At 33.3% G+C, this 17,358-nt stretch overlaps 1 protein-coding gene across 4 annotated transcripts in view; it reads right to left on the bottom strand.

Annotated features, from left to right (window-relative positions):
- Nucleotides 1–17,358, bottom strand: part of LOC149802481 (polycystin-2-like) — a 90,901-nt gene that overhangs the window by 42,131 nt on the left and 31,412 nt on the right. For all 4 annotated transcript variants that reach the window (XR_016420035.1, XM_089951719.1, XM_089951720.1 and 1 more), the window contains exons 4-10: nt 15,355–15,608; nt 8,704–8,928; nt 6,361–6,523; nt 5,019–5,255; nt 4,252–4,433; nt 2,049–2,268; nt 887–1,020 (exon numbers count right to left, since the gene is read on the bottom strand). Coding sequence is in view for 3 of the 4 variants with exons in the window: in XM_089951719.1 (XP_089807845.1) it covers nt 887–1,020; nt 2,049–2,268; nt 4,252–4,433; nt 5,019–5,255; nt 6,361–6,523; nt 8,704–8,928; nt 15,355–15,608 (1,415 nt within the window). In the remaining variant the exon portion in view is untranslated. The remainder of the gene's footprint in view (nt 1–886; nt 1,021–2,048; nt 2,269–4,251; nt 4,434–5,018; nt 5,256–6,360; nt 6,524–8,703; nt 8,929–15,354; nt 15,609–17,358) is intronic.

The following is a 17,358-nucleotide window of genomic DNA, read 5'->3' as shown; positions in this document are numbered from 1 at the left end:
AATATAATGTAAGAACATCATAACATTAGGACCATCATGACAATACTGGAAATGTTTCCTTAGTTTTAAAAAAGTGATCTGCAGTATCTAAAAGCACTAAAACAAATTAAGCCTGTTCACTTTAAAAAAAACAGGACAAAAAACCAATAAAAAGCTATAAAACAAATTAAGCCTGTTCATTTAAAAAACAGGACAAAAAAATAACAAAAAGCAATAAAACAAATTAAACCTATTCATTTAAAAAACAGGAGGAAAAAACAACAAAAAGCAATAAAACAAATTAACACCATTCATTTAAAAAACAGGATAAAAAACCAACAAAAAGCTATAAAACAAATTAAGCCTATTCATTTAAAAAACAGGATAAAAAAACCAACAAAAAGCAATAAAACAAATTAATTTTTTTTAAAAAAAGCAGGACAAAAAAGCCCCAACAAAAAGCAATAAAACAAATTAAGCCTATTAATTTTTTAAAAAATGGACAAGAGAACCCACAAAAAAATATTATAAATTAAGCCTATTCATTTAAAGAACAGCACAAAAAACAATAAAACAAATTAAGCCTATTCATTTAAAAAACAGGACAAAGGAACACAAAAAACAACATAAATATTAAAAGAGAAACATGCAAAAAATGTATCAGAGAAGATAAATTAAAATACTTTCTTGTCAGCATTAAATGAATAAGCTCATAATTGAATCGATGTTGATTTTGAAATACAGATCCACCCTCTACCAAGTGTTCCTTACTGACCACTATGTTAATATTTAAGGGTAATGCAGCTTTTTTAACAGCTGACCCAAATTGCCCTGTTCCAAAGTTGTAAAAGTGGTACACCACATCAGAACACGTCCTCAAACAGTGTGTCCTAATAAGAAGCCTTACGTCTTGAGGTCCTGGCGCCATTCATCAAAGTCAACCTGCTTGTCATTGTTAATATCAGCAGAGTGCAGAGCCTTCTGGATGTCCACGATCTTGTCACGTTTGAAGTTAAGTTTCTCCAGCATCTTCTCATAGCCCTACAAAAAAGGATTAAAACAACATGGATAATTAATTCTCAAGAATAATTTGTACAAATTTTTAAATGGCAGTCACATGTATAAATTCATAAAGTCACAAGAGGGACATAATGAAAAAACCAACATATAACCTGCAATATTCATAAAGTCACAAGAGGGACATAATGAAAAAAGCAACATATAACCTGCAATATTCATAAAGTCACAAGAGGGACATAATGAAAAAACCAACATATAACCTGCAATATTCATCAAGAAAAATTCCCTATCAAAATTTCATATCCAGTAATAGAAATGAAGCTGTACATGTGTAAATAGACACATATATATGTGTGTGTCTTGCAAACTGTCTGGGAGGGGTCATAAATGTTTCCAATTCCAAAATAAGCCTGATGAAAATATAGTGTTGTTTATAGCTTGACTTACATAGTCCCTTAAATGAGAGAAAATTATGATTTCATTGAAATCATTATGGACTATTTCAATGAAATCATAATCATTGACTATTTCACTGAAATCACATCATGGACTGTTTCACTTAAATCATAATTATTCACTATTTCACTGAAATCACATTATGGACTATTTCCATGAAATTATGTTTTGGACTATTCCAATGAAATCAATCATGACTATTTCACTGAAATCACATCATGGACTATTTCACTGAAATCACAATTATTTACTATTTCACTGAAATCATAGTACTGACTATTTCACTGAAATCACATTATGAACTATTTCACTGAAATAAAAATTATTTACTATTTCACTGAAATTACATTATGGACTATTTCACCGAATCACATTATGGACTATTTCACTGAAATCACATTATGGTCTTTTTCACTGAAATCACATTATGGACTATTTCACTGAAATCACATTATGAACTATTTCACTGAAATCACATTATGGACTATTTCACTGAAATCACATTAGAGACTATTTCACTGAAATCACATTATGGACTATTTCACTTAAAATGGAAAATAAAGATAAATCACATGTTATTCAGTGAGTAATACCTTCCTGAAGTAGTCTGCCATTTCAAATTCGTTTTTGGTGTTAGCCATGTCACCCTTGACCTCAGAATATGTGTCATTGATGATGGCCAGGAACATGTTGATCAGGACGAAGAACACAAAGAACACGAACAGCATGAAGAAGATTGGTCCCAGAACTCTGTTGGCTTCTTCCAGCTGGTGGAAGTCAAAATCTCCCAGGATGATACGGAACAGGGTGAAGCTGTCAAGATAATGCAAATTATCATACTTCTATTTATAGAATAAGATCATTTATTTTTTATTACCATTCATACTGACTTGTAAGTTGAATCCAATTGCAAACTGCACAGATCCAGATCTGCCACTGCATAATGTACCAGCAGTAGGATAAACAACATACCCTGATCTGCTGGCACATCATACAATGGCAAATCAGGGTCTGTGTTGTTTGCATCTGGGATCAACTTATAAGTGAGTGTATATGGTACATTTACTCCATTCTCTGACAGCCTTGTTAATGACAAACAGAAAGCAAGTATATATGGTAAATTAACTCCATTCTCTGACAGTCATGTTAATGACAAACAGAAAGCAAACATATATGGTAAATTAACTCCATTCTCTGACAGTCATGTTAATGACAAACTGAGAGCAAGTATATATTGTATGTCAACTCCCTTCTCTGACAGTCAATATGATAAATTTATAAGCAAGATCTGGCTATTAGTAATAGTGACCTTTCTTTTGTCATGCAAAGATGCAAGAACAATTCAGTATTTTCCAATCTTCAAGAAGTAAGTAAATTTAAAAAACACCAAACAAAAGAATTATGAAAAGTCTTACATAATATAAAATAAAAAGGTTCAAAATTTTGACAATGAAGCAATCAGTTTTTAATTTTAGTCCATATTATACCAATAACAGTGTGGTAATTTGTCACTGAAATAAACAATGATAACGTGCTTTATGCTTGACATTTTGTGATGCCATTACACAACATTATATTTCTGACCCCTAAGCATACCATGCATGTTCTACATTGTATCCATTACTAACTCAAAAATAATATGATAAGGCAAAATTCTAAATATTATCACTTAGGAAAAATTCTAAATATTATCATTTAGGCAAAATTCTAAATATTATCACTTAGAAAAAATTCATAATATTATCATTTTGGAAACATTCATTCACAAACTACTTTTATTGATCAACAAAAGATAACATTTGGTTATTTCAAGATCTTTTAAAAATTGTTTTGTTTTAAATAAAGTGAAAGATTTTCTATGGTTTTATTTGCTTTAAAAATTCAATCAAAACTGAACGCTGTTGACACAATAGAGAAATAAAAACAGCTCTAGTTAATGTAGACACTAATTCAGTAAATTAGAGATAAAAATACATTGTTAGAAATATATAAATGAAAAAAAGTTTTTTATTTTCAAAATAGCTTAAATATTATAAATGCAAACATAGGTAAATATATTTGGCAACTTACTAAATATAACACATGTTCATTCATCTGACAATGTTTATTAAAAAAAAATATTTTTTGTCCCTTTCTTTTTTGTCCTGTTTTTCACATGAATACACAACCTACCATATTATGTTTGACCTCCCTCCCTTTACAGGAGTCTGGACAAGATTTTGCATATGGCAAGTGGTTGATAGAGTGTGTATGCTTTAGACTTTTAATGTAGCTTTAACAATTTTTCAGTCATGTCGCTACAATGTATGCATTGTGACAGTTTTATATTAATGTCAAGCAATGGGGCATCATGATACAGACATGTAGCATGATGTCCCACACAATCACATTATCCTGACACCAGGCCGACCAGTCCTAACACTAACCTCTTAATGCTGAGCACTAAGCAAGGCAACAGCTAGTACCATTATTATGTCTTTGGTATGACTCAGCCAGGGTCAAACCCTTGACCTCCACACCCGAGACAGACACTCCAAATGACTGACTTTGTTAAGTGATTCACAAAAATTAATGTGTAAAATATTCCAGTAGATAAGAACTTTATGGATATTAAAAGATTGTAACTTTTGTAGTCTTTTAGGAAATTCTGGAGTCATGGTTATTTCCTAAAATGCACCCTTTTTTAATGAAATTGGCTCACATATCTGAACTTTTTCAGTATGGGAAAATATCATACATAGATGCACAGGTTATAAAAAGAAACAGAAAACAGGAAAAAAAAATACAAGTACTAACAAGGAGTTCTGGAAGTTGCTGAAGTCCTGGACTTGGGTTCCAAAGAGGAGATAACCCAGTTGGGTGAAGGCCAAGAAGATGATGAAGAACATCACTGCAAAGCCAGCCAGATCCTTAGCACAGCGCCCAAGAGTTGAAGACAGCTGTGTCATCGTCTTGTTGAAACTGATATACTTAAAGATCTGTTAAAGTAAAGTTCAACTGATCTTTATTTAACAGTAACAGAATTTCAAGACACATCACCACTGAAAAGTAATTTCTTAAACAGTAAATTTTATTTAAGTAAAACATGCATCCTTGAAAAAAAAAATCATGCATACAGAACAATACTTAACAGATGTTTTTAACCATAATATTGGCAAGGAAAATGACATCATAAAATAGTTTTTCATACAGCTAGTAACTCCATTTTCCAAAGTTCATGAAGTCTGATGGATTGAAAAATACTTATTATATAAAATATTAATCCGAATTTTTGTTAAATACGCGACATTGACAGTCTGCTCTCTCATCACTGCATGCCTAGGTTCAGAAACATGCTTGTTTATTGAACAAAGCATGGTTAGGAGAATGTTGTTGTTTGTAAATTTAGCTAATAATAACATGTTCTGACACTTCTGGTCTGGTCAAACAGTTATATATATATATATATATATATATATATATATATATATATATATATATATATATATATATTATATATATATATATATACATATATATACATATAGATATATATAATCTGCACAGATAAAGAGTATTCATACCTTGATCCAGGCAAAGAATACAGCAATGGCAATTGCATTATCAAACTGAGTCTGCCAGTAGCTGAGCCTTTCAAAGTCAGCATATTTGTCTGGCTGTTTCAGCAGTCCCTGCAGCTTATTAGTGACCTCTAAGGTGCGGTAGATGTGGAATGCAAAGCAGAGAATAGCAATCAGGATCACAAGAATATCCAGGATGTTCCAGAAGGACTTGAAGTATGAGAACTTGTGCTTCTTGATCTGAAATCATATGCCAAATACAGCACATATTTAAGTGAGGAATTTTTCTGAGGTGATTGAGAATGGGGTCTGGGCCCATTAGTTTTTTAAAGAAATTTGATAAATGGGGAATAAAGCTGTTAGACTGCTGGAAGCAAATTGTTGAAATGAGGAATTCTGGATGTGTTATGTGTATCTATATTATGTCTATTACTCTTGGTGCATGACTGTAGATTGCATATGAGCTATAAATAGGTGTTTACAAAGTTTTAATAATAATCTTAAACCTGCTTACAAGTCTGGGGTAATTTCCCATTGGATGAATGAGTCAGGTGTGTTTTATTCTGACATGAGGTATTGTGAAATATGTCACATGGGAGGTATTGCTACACAATGATTGAGTAGAAAAATATTGTGATGTAGAGTCGTAAGGGGGTATATAAGGATGAAGAAGTGAACAATTAATTCATTCCTATTTTCACATCTTTTTTTTAATATCAGACTGAAGATGTATTTAGTGTTCTGTTATGACTCGAGAGGAATCATTTTGTGATTATTCATTGGATTTACAAAGTACTCATGTGACTTGACTAAAGCAATATTTTGGGATTTGGAGATTATTGTCAGTTCACATTCAGGAGTTTTTGGACAATGCCATTGTGATACAACATGACTGTTTGCACTTGAGCATATTCAAGGCTACTGGTAAATCAGCACATTCAGGACACGGAAATCATTAGGAACAATTTATTCTTTTGGATATGTGTAGAACTTTTATGATTCTATTGGATTTAATTCACAATACTGTAAGTTCCTCTTAAATTTTCATTTCTTAACTTAGAAAATTGAATTATTTGTTAAATTTTACAAAATTGTTTGGTTTTGCTTCTTCTGATACTAAGTTTAATACCACAGAGCTGTAAAGATGAGTTTGAAGTTTTAACATTTGAACTGAGCCCATTTACAATGGTGCTGGAGCCTAATTTTTGCCCCTAAGAACCCTTTAAAAATCCCTATAAGTATATCAGTATAACTTACCCCTGTACTCCTCTGAAACACTTGGAGAAAATCAATCTAATATCAAAATTATTTGTAAGCAAAAATTAAAATCTTTTAATCCATGTACCTCAAGGCCCTCTTCAATCATGTAGTAGATGATAAAGAGAACGAAGATGCACTCGCATGCCATGATGAAGTAGTCGGTGACAGAGACGTATCGAATTAGCTTCACAGTGCGAAACACTGAGGACGAAATGGCACCTCCTGTTGCAGGGAACTCCACTACTAGTCTTGAAAAGAATAAAAATAATAATAATAATCAAAAAAGACCCAAAACGGATCTGATATTACTCATCTAGCTGATATCTGCCTAGCAACCAAATACAAGTGCAGCTAGCCAAAAGATCTGGATCAATAAGATGCTTTCTGTTGACATTTCTACAACTGATGTTGATTGAAAGTGGTGATTATTTGTATAAATTTGAACAACCTTCAAACTAGGATTCTTTGTGTCAAATTAAGACAAGTTCTGTTTAGAAAGTTTTGAGTTGTTGTTAAATATATTTCCACTTTTGTTGGCAGATTACCATTGCTTCTCCAATATTTCCAGATGCATTAGACAGCTGATATTTGTTTTATCTTTTTTCTGCCAATGGCTATTAATATCTCCTTTTCTACATTTAGCTGACTCATTCATGTCTTCATACCTCTGCAAGCTTCTTTAATTCTAATTTAATTCAGCTACACCCACTTTAGTTCCGTATTTCCTCCTTAAAACAAACTTCCCTTGACAAAGAAAATTTGCAGACAAATTTATTTTCTAGGTCTTACTAGAGGTGGATGGTATTACTGGTGTACCTGTTCACTGTGGTAATTCTTTGGTGCTATGTACCACAATACTTTTTCGCTGTACCTGTACTTTAGTAGTTTCCATCAGTAATGAATGTATGAAAATTCCCAAATAATCTTGCTATGAATGTAATGGCATTAAAAAGAATGTTTTCATTTTTCATAACAAAGGAACTTAAAAAGTTATGAACGCTTCTAAAAAATAGTGATATTTGTCACAAATTAATTTCAAATATTACCAAAAAATATAATTATATTTATGAACCTTTAATCCGATTTTTGACATGCATCACATATATCAACATGGTGGCTGAATGGGATATTTAAAAGATATTCAAGCCAAATCCAACTTATGGAAAAATTTCAAACTTAAACAAAAGGAAGAAAAAAGTCAGTTATTTACTTGCTCAAGTTAATTTGTCAAGTGCATGCAAGACCGATAATCGTCCTAAGCAACTGTTTTCTGTCTGTATTTTACATAATTTCTCTAGTCTTTGTGGTGTCAGTATTTTATGTTTACTGGCCCTCTCTGATAAATATCTTGCCCGGGGGTATTAACATCCCACTCAAAGTTTCCTTGCCAATTATAACAAGTAAATTGTAGGCTTCAGTGTCAATACTTCCTATTCTTATCAACAAGCTCTCTATTGTCATCAGACTACAGTGTGAGCTTAAGTATGCAATTTACCATTTTTAGACTTATACAACAATTACTAACTTCATCTACTAATAGGTACTGACCATTTAACTTTGGAGGGGGCTGTGATTTTCTTTAAATCAAAGATATATTATTTTTCTTTATCTTATGCTAATGCTTTTAGTAATATACTGCTATTCTTCTATAAATTAGAGCGGATATTTCAAAAGCTGGATGTTTTATGGAAAAAAATCCCTAAAATATGACCCAGAAAATTAAATTGTTGGTCTATAATTGATATATAAAATGGTACATATTTTGGTATGTTCTTAAGTTCCATGGTACAAAATCTGTCATGGTACCCAACTATAGGTAGTACTATAACCTCCATCCTTAAATTTATATAACAAATCAGCAGTAAGGACTGTGATCTCCCCCATTATAATGCCATATCCCTAGCCAATGACCATGTTATATACCAAACCACAGTATAGAGAGAACACAAGATAAACTGAATTGTGGTATAGCAAGAACCAAGTATATACTGAACTACATACAGTACAGCAAGAACGAAAGGAATTTTCTCCAATTATGATGTTTTAAAAAGGAAATAAGGATGCTAAGCTTTATGCTGTTTTCTTTTAAACAGTGCTGTCAAAAATGTAAAAGCAATTCAAATACCATGATTTAATTCTGTTCACTGGTCCATAATGGTACCAAATTGTATCAAGAACCACATTATAATGTTATAAAAAGGAAGAACTATAAATTATGTGAAATGCAGATCTGAGTTTGTGATATTCACAGTTGTGTGTGTGTTATACATAACAAATATATGTTATTTAAGATGTCTACTCTGACAGATTGAACTTATTTCCTAAAAAAGCATATATACAGACAGAATGCCATGTACCTTACAACACAGAATGCCATGCAATTACAACACAGAATGACATGTACCTTACAACACAGAATGTCATGTACCTTACAACACAAAAGAGATTGATGTTAGCGTTATAGACGGTAAAGTCTATAAACAAAGCTCGAGTGCCCCTTGTGATCCACAGATTGTTAAACAGATCATCAATGATAGCGGCAGACTCAGACTTGTTCCTCGTCAGATCCTGAACATAACCTGCACCGCTGTAGGTGGCTAGAAGTCCCCAGTGACTTGATCCATCCAACTGGTCTTGGGTCTGGTAATTCCAACTGCATGTACAATACAGTGAAACATATTAATAAAAGACATTTATGGGAAAACAAGATTTTTATCTTTATGGAGAGGTTACAAAGAAAAATGAGGTTAATACATACGACCCTAAAATGCTGTCAACTATGCGTAGGTGTCCTTTATCTGCCTCTAAAAGTAATAATTATCAAATAACCATTGCCTGATAGTTCATTTCATAATTAAATAAATTATACCCGAAGTACTGAAACAAATGTGGCATTCATTATGAGATTACTTTATTTGGAAATGTAAATTAGTCCGTTATAAAGATCAGATTTAGTAATGCCTACTATGCCGGACCATAACAAATTATCCAGTATATTTAAATCATGTATACAGTGCAATATCACGTCATTTCCATCCACAGAACATGAACAAAATTTTCATTATGCAAGAGAGAACCAGTTATGAAAGTTGAATTTTAACAATAATGGTCAAATAGGAATGGGTAATGTGATAGAGGTGAAATAGTCTAGGATAATGTAATAGTGGTGAAATAGCCAAAGGTAATGTGACAGTGGTGAAATAGCCAAGGGTAATATGACAGTGGTGAAATGGCCAAGGGTAATGTGATTGAGGTGACATAGTCTAGGGTAATTTGAAGTGAAATAGCCAAGGGTGCCAAGGGAGATGCAAAGTGAAATAGCCAAAGATAATGTGATAGTGGTGAAACAGCCAAGGGTAATGTGAGAGTGGTGAAATAGCCAAGGGTAATGTGACAGTGGTGAAATAGCCAAGGGTAATGTGATTGAGGTGAAATAGTATAGGGTAATGTGAAGTGAAATAGCCAAGAGTGCCAAGGGTAATGCAAAGTAAAATAGCCAAAGATAATGTGATGGTGGTGAAATAGCCAAGGGCAATGTGATAATGGTGAAATACCCAAGGGTAATGTGATTGAGGTGAAATAGTATAGGGTAATGTGAAGTGAAATAGCCAAGAGTGCCAAGGGTAATGCAAAGGGAAATAGCCAAAGATAATGTGATGGTGGTGAAATAGCCAAGGGTAATGTGATAGTGGTGAAATACCCAAGGGTAACGTGAGAGTGGTGAAATAGCCAAGGGTAATGTAATATGGGTAAATAAAAGCCAAGAGTAATGTGATAGTGGTGAAATAACCAAATGTAATGTGACAAATTTAAGCATACAAAGAATTTTCTTTATTAAATTAAGATGACGAAACTGTAATCTTTTCAATTCCATCCAAATCAATTCAAATGTCTACAAATGGACATTATTAAGAAATGTACAGAAACATCTTTCTCAAGTGTCTGAGGCAAATGGCAAACATATCAAACTGCTGGACTACAATATCTTACAAATGTTATTTGTAAAGACAAAATCAGCGATGATTAGAAGTCTACAATGCCATGTTTTTCTTATTTATTTTGGAAGGAACACAAATAAGGCATCCAACAGATGCATGATTCCCTCTCTCTCTCTCTCCTCTCTCTCTCTCTCACAGTAGATACTAGTCTGTGCCATGGCAGTAATTTTCATTAGAATGCTGACCATGATTTAAATAAAGACTTTAAATTTTTTACTGTTATCTATTACTGTGTACACCTTTACATTTTTTTCACTGTTATCTATTACTGTATATACTTTTCCATTTTTTACTGCTACCTATTACTGTATATACTTTTACATTTTTTTACTGCTATCTATTACTGTATATACTTTTCCATTTTTTTACTGCTATCTATTACTGTATATACTTTTCCATTTTTTACTGCTATCTATTAATGTATATACTTTCCATTTTTTACTGTTATCTATTACTGTATATACTTTTCCATTTTTTACTGCTATCTATTACTGTATATACTTTTCCAATTTTTACTGTTATCTATTAATGTATATACTTTTTCATTTTTTACTGTTATCTATTACTGTATATACTTTTCTATTTTTTACTGTTATCTATTACTGTATATACTTTTCCATTTTTTACTGTTATCTATTACTGTATATACTTTTCCATTTTTTACTGTAATCTATTACTGTATATACCTTTACATATTATACTGTTATCTTTTATTGTATATACCTTTTACTGAATTTATACATCTTCACCTTTCATCTTTCACACCTCTGACTGCGTGGGTTCGAGTCTCAGATTCGGCCAATGTGGGTATGTGAGAAAGCTTGCCAGTAGCTTCTCGTGGGTCGGTGGTTCTTTCCGGGGTTTTCCTGGGTTCTTCCTCCACCAATGATACTGGAAGCCATGTATAGCCTATCGTGTGCTGAAAAATGGCGTTAAACCCTACAATAACAACAACAACCTTTCATCTTTTTTCATTAGCACTTCATGCTTATGTTTATTGGGAAAGCTTTATCTTCCTTGAGGTTTCTTTTGCTATACTTAATAAAACTATATTTTTAAAACATTTGGCACCATATAGCCAGTGGATGTGGTATTAAACTACGTATATATATATATATATATATATATATATATATATATATATCCTTGTAGAATAATATATCTGACAGAAAAGAAAGTATTATTATTAGAGTTTTATCAAGCTGATTATTTCTGTGTCAAATCAAGCTGAACTATTCATTAAACCCATGATCCTTAACTTAAAAGTACATCTTCTTTACCCCAAATAAAAATTTTACAAACAATATGGGTGAAGCCAACTTGCTCATGATATTGCACTGTGTACACAACACGTTCCGAATCAAGTGTGTCCAACCCTAAGCGCACAGGCCGCATGTGGCCCAGTCCTTTACACTGTGTGGGCCATGACTATGTAGGCAGTCCTTTTAAAAATATTCATCTTAATTAATATGATCAAGTAGTGACAAAGAACTTTTCTTGTGGCCTGTGACCTAAAGCATTTTATGTTTTGGCCCCCAGCCAAAAAGGTTGGATGCCCCTGGTCTAAATCAACTGTATAATTATGTTTTGGCTCCCAGCCAAAAAAGGCTGGATGTCCCTGGTCTAAATCAACTGTATAATTATGTTTTGGTTTGCATCATAGGTATTTCTAATTCTAATCAGTGGAAGGAGCAGTTGCCAAGATCTATGAAAACTTTTCTAATCAGTGGAAGGAACAGATAACAAGATCTATGAAAACTTTTCTAATCAGTGGAAGGAACAGATGCCAAGATCTATGAAAACTTTTCTAATCAGTGGAAAGAACAGATGCCAAGATCTATGAAAACTTTTCTAATCAGTGGAAGGAACAGATGCCAAGATCTATGAAAACTTTTCTAATCAGTGGAAAGAACAGATGCCAAGATCTATGAAAACTTTTCTAATCAGTGGAAAGAACAGATGCCAAGATCTATGAAAACTTTTCTAATCAGTGGAAAGAACAGATGCCAAGATCTATGAAAACTTTTCTAATCAGTGGAAAGAACAGATGCCAAGATCTATGAAAACTTTTCTAATCAGTGGAAAGAACAGATGCCAAGATCTATGAAAACTTGCTGTATGTTAGGATTAATGATTTTGAGAATTGAAATGGCCAATAGCAGTAACAGTAAACTTGTAAAGCTCCCTTCAGCAGGGAATCATATTATTTGAAGACAAATTTTACCTATGAAAACAGCAAAACACCATGGAATATTCCATTCACAATGGATGTCTCTGAAAGTGCTTATGGCTGGCAACAATGTAGTAGGAAAGTTTTATACAGTATCAAGTGAAACAAGAGTACCATGAATGGCACACCATACCTTCACTCCATGTAATAATCCCATATGTAGAGTACCATGAATGGTACACCATACCTTCACTCCATGTTTAATAATCCCATGTGCAGAGTACCATGAACTGCACACCATACCTTCACTCCATGTTTAATAATCCTATGTGTAGAGTACCATGAACAGCAACCATACATTCACTCCATGTTTAATAATCCCATGTGTAGAGTACCATGAACAGCACACCATACCTTCACTCCATGTTTAATAATCCCATGTGTAGGTATTAGCATGGCATGGTTGACTCAAGCATATTGGCCAATGGGTTTCAATGACCTCAACTTATTTTCATTGAGGTATGAAGTTTTAAATTAAACTTCCTTTACAGAAACCATTATTTTCTTACTAACTTACTATGACTATGACCTCTGACCTTTAGAATGACCTTAACTGCAAGTTGTCCCAAAATTAAATCACGAAACTTAATCTACAACAAAAAGGTAAATATAGTAAAACCCATTTTTTTTAGCCACAAAAACCCTGACTTTTGGCCAATAGGCTTCTTTCTTGCCCAACATGTAACTCTTCCACAGGTGAAGGCACATAGTGAAGAACTAAAATTTGTGTAGGAACCATTTATCTTCTTTCCGTTGCTGTGATCTTAACTGATAACATTAAATTTGACAGGCTTTTCCCTTACCAAGTCATTAAAATTTGACAGGCTTTTTCCTTACAAAGTCATTAAAATTTGACAGGCTTTTTCCTTACCAAGTCATCCAAATTTGACAGGCTTTTTCCTTACCAAGTCATCCAAGTGCAAAACATCCACAAAGTTTGAACCAGGTCTGTGATGTAGAACAATCATATTTTGGCATGTGTAATGTGCACTTTTACTACATTTTTGTCTTATTTTCAGAAGTGAGTACCTGTTTTGCAGCAAACTAAAAAAATAAAAGAATTTCTTCCACTGTGATCTGATGAGCCCTGATAAAGTCACCTACACATCCTATTCACTAGCTTATTTATCTACTGTATTATACCTACATGGTTCACTGGCCTTATTCAAGATATAAAAAATGCTTATAAACCTTGCTAGTTCTAATGTTTTCATTATGTTACTGGACATTAATTTCTATTTTTTTTTCTTTGACTCGTATACATGACAGGTAACATGTTTATCTATTCCAATATGCTTACATTCAAGCTGCCCAAGCTACTAAGGGATGGGTAATATAAATGTACCCATTCAATATGCATAACTGTTGATCAAATAAATTTATTTTTCCTTTAATAACTCCTTGACTTATGGTTGAAGGTAAACATAGTTTGTAGAATTTAAGCAGTGTTAATGCTGAGGCAGATTTAGAGGCATTTTTTATATGACTACATATTGTCTATCAAAGCGACACTGATATATACAGTGAGACAAAATAGTATGTTAATGTATGAAATTGGCACAGAATCTACTATTCTTTGGAAAACAAACTGTCTTGCTTCTTAATTTAATTTCTCATTTTAAATCACTTTGAACTGTGCCAGCTAAAGCCAAACATAATTACTAGGCATGATCTGAGCAAATTATAGCTTTGGTACTGAGGTATATTTCAGAAGTGTCATGCTAGTCCACATAAGAAAAGATAAGAGAAACAGTTAAGCACTGTTTAATTGAAAGCCAATCAAACAACAAAGAAACAGTCAAACACTGTTCAACTGAAAGCCAATCTAACAACAGAGAAACAGTCAAACACTGTTCAGCTGAAAGAAAATCAAACAACAGAGAAACAGTCAAACACTGTTCAACTGAAAGCAGCAGAGAAACAGTTAAACACTGTTCAAATCAAAGCCAATCAAACAGAGAAAGTCAAACACTGTTCAACTGAAAAAAAATAAACCAGCAGAGAAACAGTCATACACTGTTCAACTGAAAGCCAATCAAACAACAGAGAAACAGTCAAGCACTGTTTAACTAAAACCCAATCAAACATCATATAACAAATGACAATCAGTGTGCTTTTCCATAACAGCAGACTACTGCTGCACAATGACAACTGAGCAAAATCATCAAGGTTTTGAAATGTTCTGTATTACATGCAAGTTATTTGGCAGTGAGCTGGATTTTACATCATTCTAGAGTGAAAATTGTGGTGCTCACTACTAATTAGTGTGAACTATGCAATACTAAAACACGCTAATGTTATTGTGCAGAAACCATCTGTATTTCAGTCAGCAGCTGTGACCTCTGAAATTTTTACCACAAAATCAACTGATTTCTTTCTTTGTAAAAAAACCCAAACAAACAAAAAACAACATGCCCATAAAATTTGGTGAATGTAGTACCACAGAACTTAGGTTATCAGAATACACACACTAATGGTCTGACAGGTCACACAAATGTCAAATTACTGTTAAATATTTTGCCATTTGCAATTTTTCTACTTTTATATTTATTAATCTTTTTATCATCATTACAAAAACTTATTGAACAAAACACTCATACCAAGATTCTAAAGACAATGCCATGCAAAAGCTAAGCAATTCTTGAAAATAAAGTCATATGCAGAGCCATTTCCAGGGCCAAAAAGAAGTCAGGAAATGCCATTTCCAGAGCAAAAATGAAAATGAAATCAAACAATGCCCTGTCCAGTGTCCCCAAAAATGAAGCCTTGTGCAGAGCCATTTCCTGGGTCAAAATGAAAATGAAATCAAGCAATGCAATTTCAAGGGCAAAATTTTATTGTTAAGTCTTACGCAGTGCTATTTCCAGGACCAAAACTACTCTTGTCCTCCAGACTTTCCAGGTACGAGTCAAAGCATTCACGGATGACACTCTTGAAGTCATCATGCACAACACAGGAATTACTGTGCACTTTTAGCTGACGGATTCGTGGCACACCAAGCAATTTGTTTTCATAGTAAATGTAGCCAAGCTGGTCCTCACTCACAGTCTGATTGTTATACCAGGTCTCCCAGTACAAGCCATCTAGCAGAGGACCCTTGGCAAACTGTTATGGTTAAAAGAATTATGTTATTATTATTATTATTATTATTATTATTCACAACCTTTGAGTCAAAGTTGTCATTATCATCTTTCTCCAAAAACCAATAAATTTTAACAGGACTAATACAGTTGCATGTCAATTATTTTGTGGTGACAGCACCACAATGTTGATGTTTACCAAAACATTTCTATTTTAACTGTCATCATCGCCAATGTCATCATTTCTATTTGAACTGCTGTTGTCATCATCATTACCAATCATCATTCCCCGAGTGTTTAAATTTACAGAGCTCAAAAAATCTGAAATCCCAATGCCTAGGGCCCTTCAAATTTCAGGTTGGGCCACTGCTGTATTCTAAGTGAGGTGCCCGTCGGGCTTGTGGAACAAAACGAAATCTGATTTGCCTGAGAAACTTCAATCACATTGATGAATTTATTTTCAAGCTGTTTGTAGACTAGTAAATTATTACTATTTATCCCCATGTATGTCCATTACCCTTATGAAGATCTCTAATTATTATGTTTATTGAAAGCTCTAAACTTTGTGTACAGAGCGAAGCAAGCAAACTATGAATCAGGAACAGATTGCCTGGGTTACTATAACCAGAGCTCACATGGCTTTAACATATATGTACATGTGATTTTAAGATGCTGTTTTGGATATGTATGTACCAGCCACAACCAGTCTAGTGGGTACCAGAACTGTCTCATCAATTGTTGCAACCGGTGCAATGATGCATGGCTGCATAATGGAATTTAAGGCTAGTGTGCAGACATGACAAGCTGACTACTTTATTGTTGTAATCTGGATGTTTTTTTTTTTTAGTATTATAAGTAATAAATGGACCTAATGTGGTCATGTTGGCTCTTGTCTTTGATTATAATAATCGGCTGACCTTTGATTTTTTTTAATGGTCTTGTTTAATTGCTATTGCATTGTTGTTCCAGGTGTTTGAAGTTAAGTGGATTGAATATTTATTCAGATGTCCCATGCACATGCTTACTCTAGAGTAATTAAATACTGATTAAACAAATTAAGCGGCACCTAGGAACAACATTAAAGTGTAAACAGAAACCGCATAGATCAAGACGTGCTCCCAATGTTAATGAACCTAAATACTGTCGATCTGCTGAGTTAGAAGAACATTGTTAGAGGAATTAGACAACAGCTGACCTCGGAACCTGGAGAAAAATATTCCATAAAATTGTTCGTGATCCAAATAATCACACAAGATAATTTATTGTGATTTTGTTTCTTAATTTGGGCATATGGAAATTGGAGTCAGGCTTGTAGAGTTTGATTTGGGGCTTGTGATATTTTTAAGTCACCAGCCCTGGGCCTGTGTCCAATTAAAACCAGCCCTGGGCCTGTGTCTAAAAAACACCAGCCTTGGGCCTGTGTCCAAAAAACATTTTCTTTGAGCTCTGATGTACATCAGAGTTTTCCAAAAAATCACGATTTTATTAAGGCCCAAAAAAATATAGATTTCCAGTCAGCCAACCATCCCTCTTTTTTGGTGCTGAACCTAGCACTTTTTCCCCCAAGGGTAAAAAACGAAATTCTGAAATTTATTTGTGCATCTAAATGAGCCAGTTCTGTCCAGTACCTGAAGTGCTTGGAACATTATATATAATAATAATTATAATATATATGATATTTAAATAAAATTATTCCCAAAAACATTTGTGCATCTATTTGGGTCGGTTTAGCCCAGTACTTGAAACACTTGGAAGATTATGTAATAAATTATATC

Source organism: Sinohyriopsis cumingii, chromosome 3 (assembly GCF_028554795.1).
Source record: "Sinohyriopsis cumingii isolate HCF-2022 chromosome 3, ASM2855479v2, whole genome shotgun sequence".
NCBI lineage: Eukaryota > Metazoa > Mollusca > Bivalvia > Unionida > Unionidae > Sinohyriopsis > Sinohyriopsis cumingii.
The sequence above is the reverse complement of the archived record's forward strand: the minus strand, read 5'-3'. Positions and strand labels throughout refer to the sequence as shown.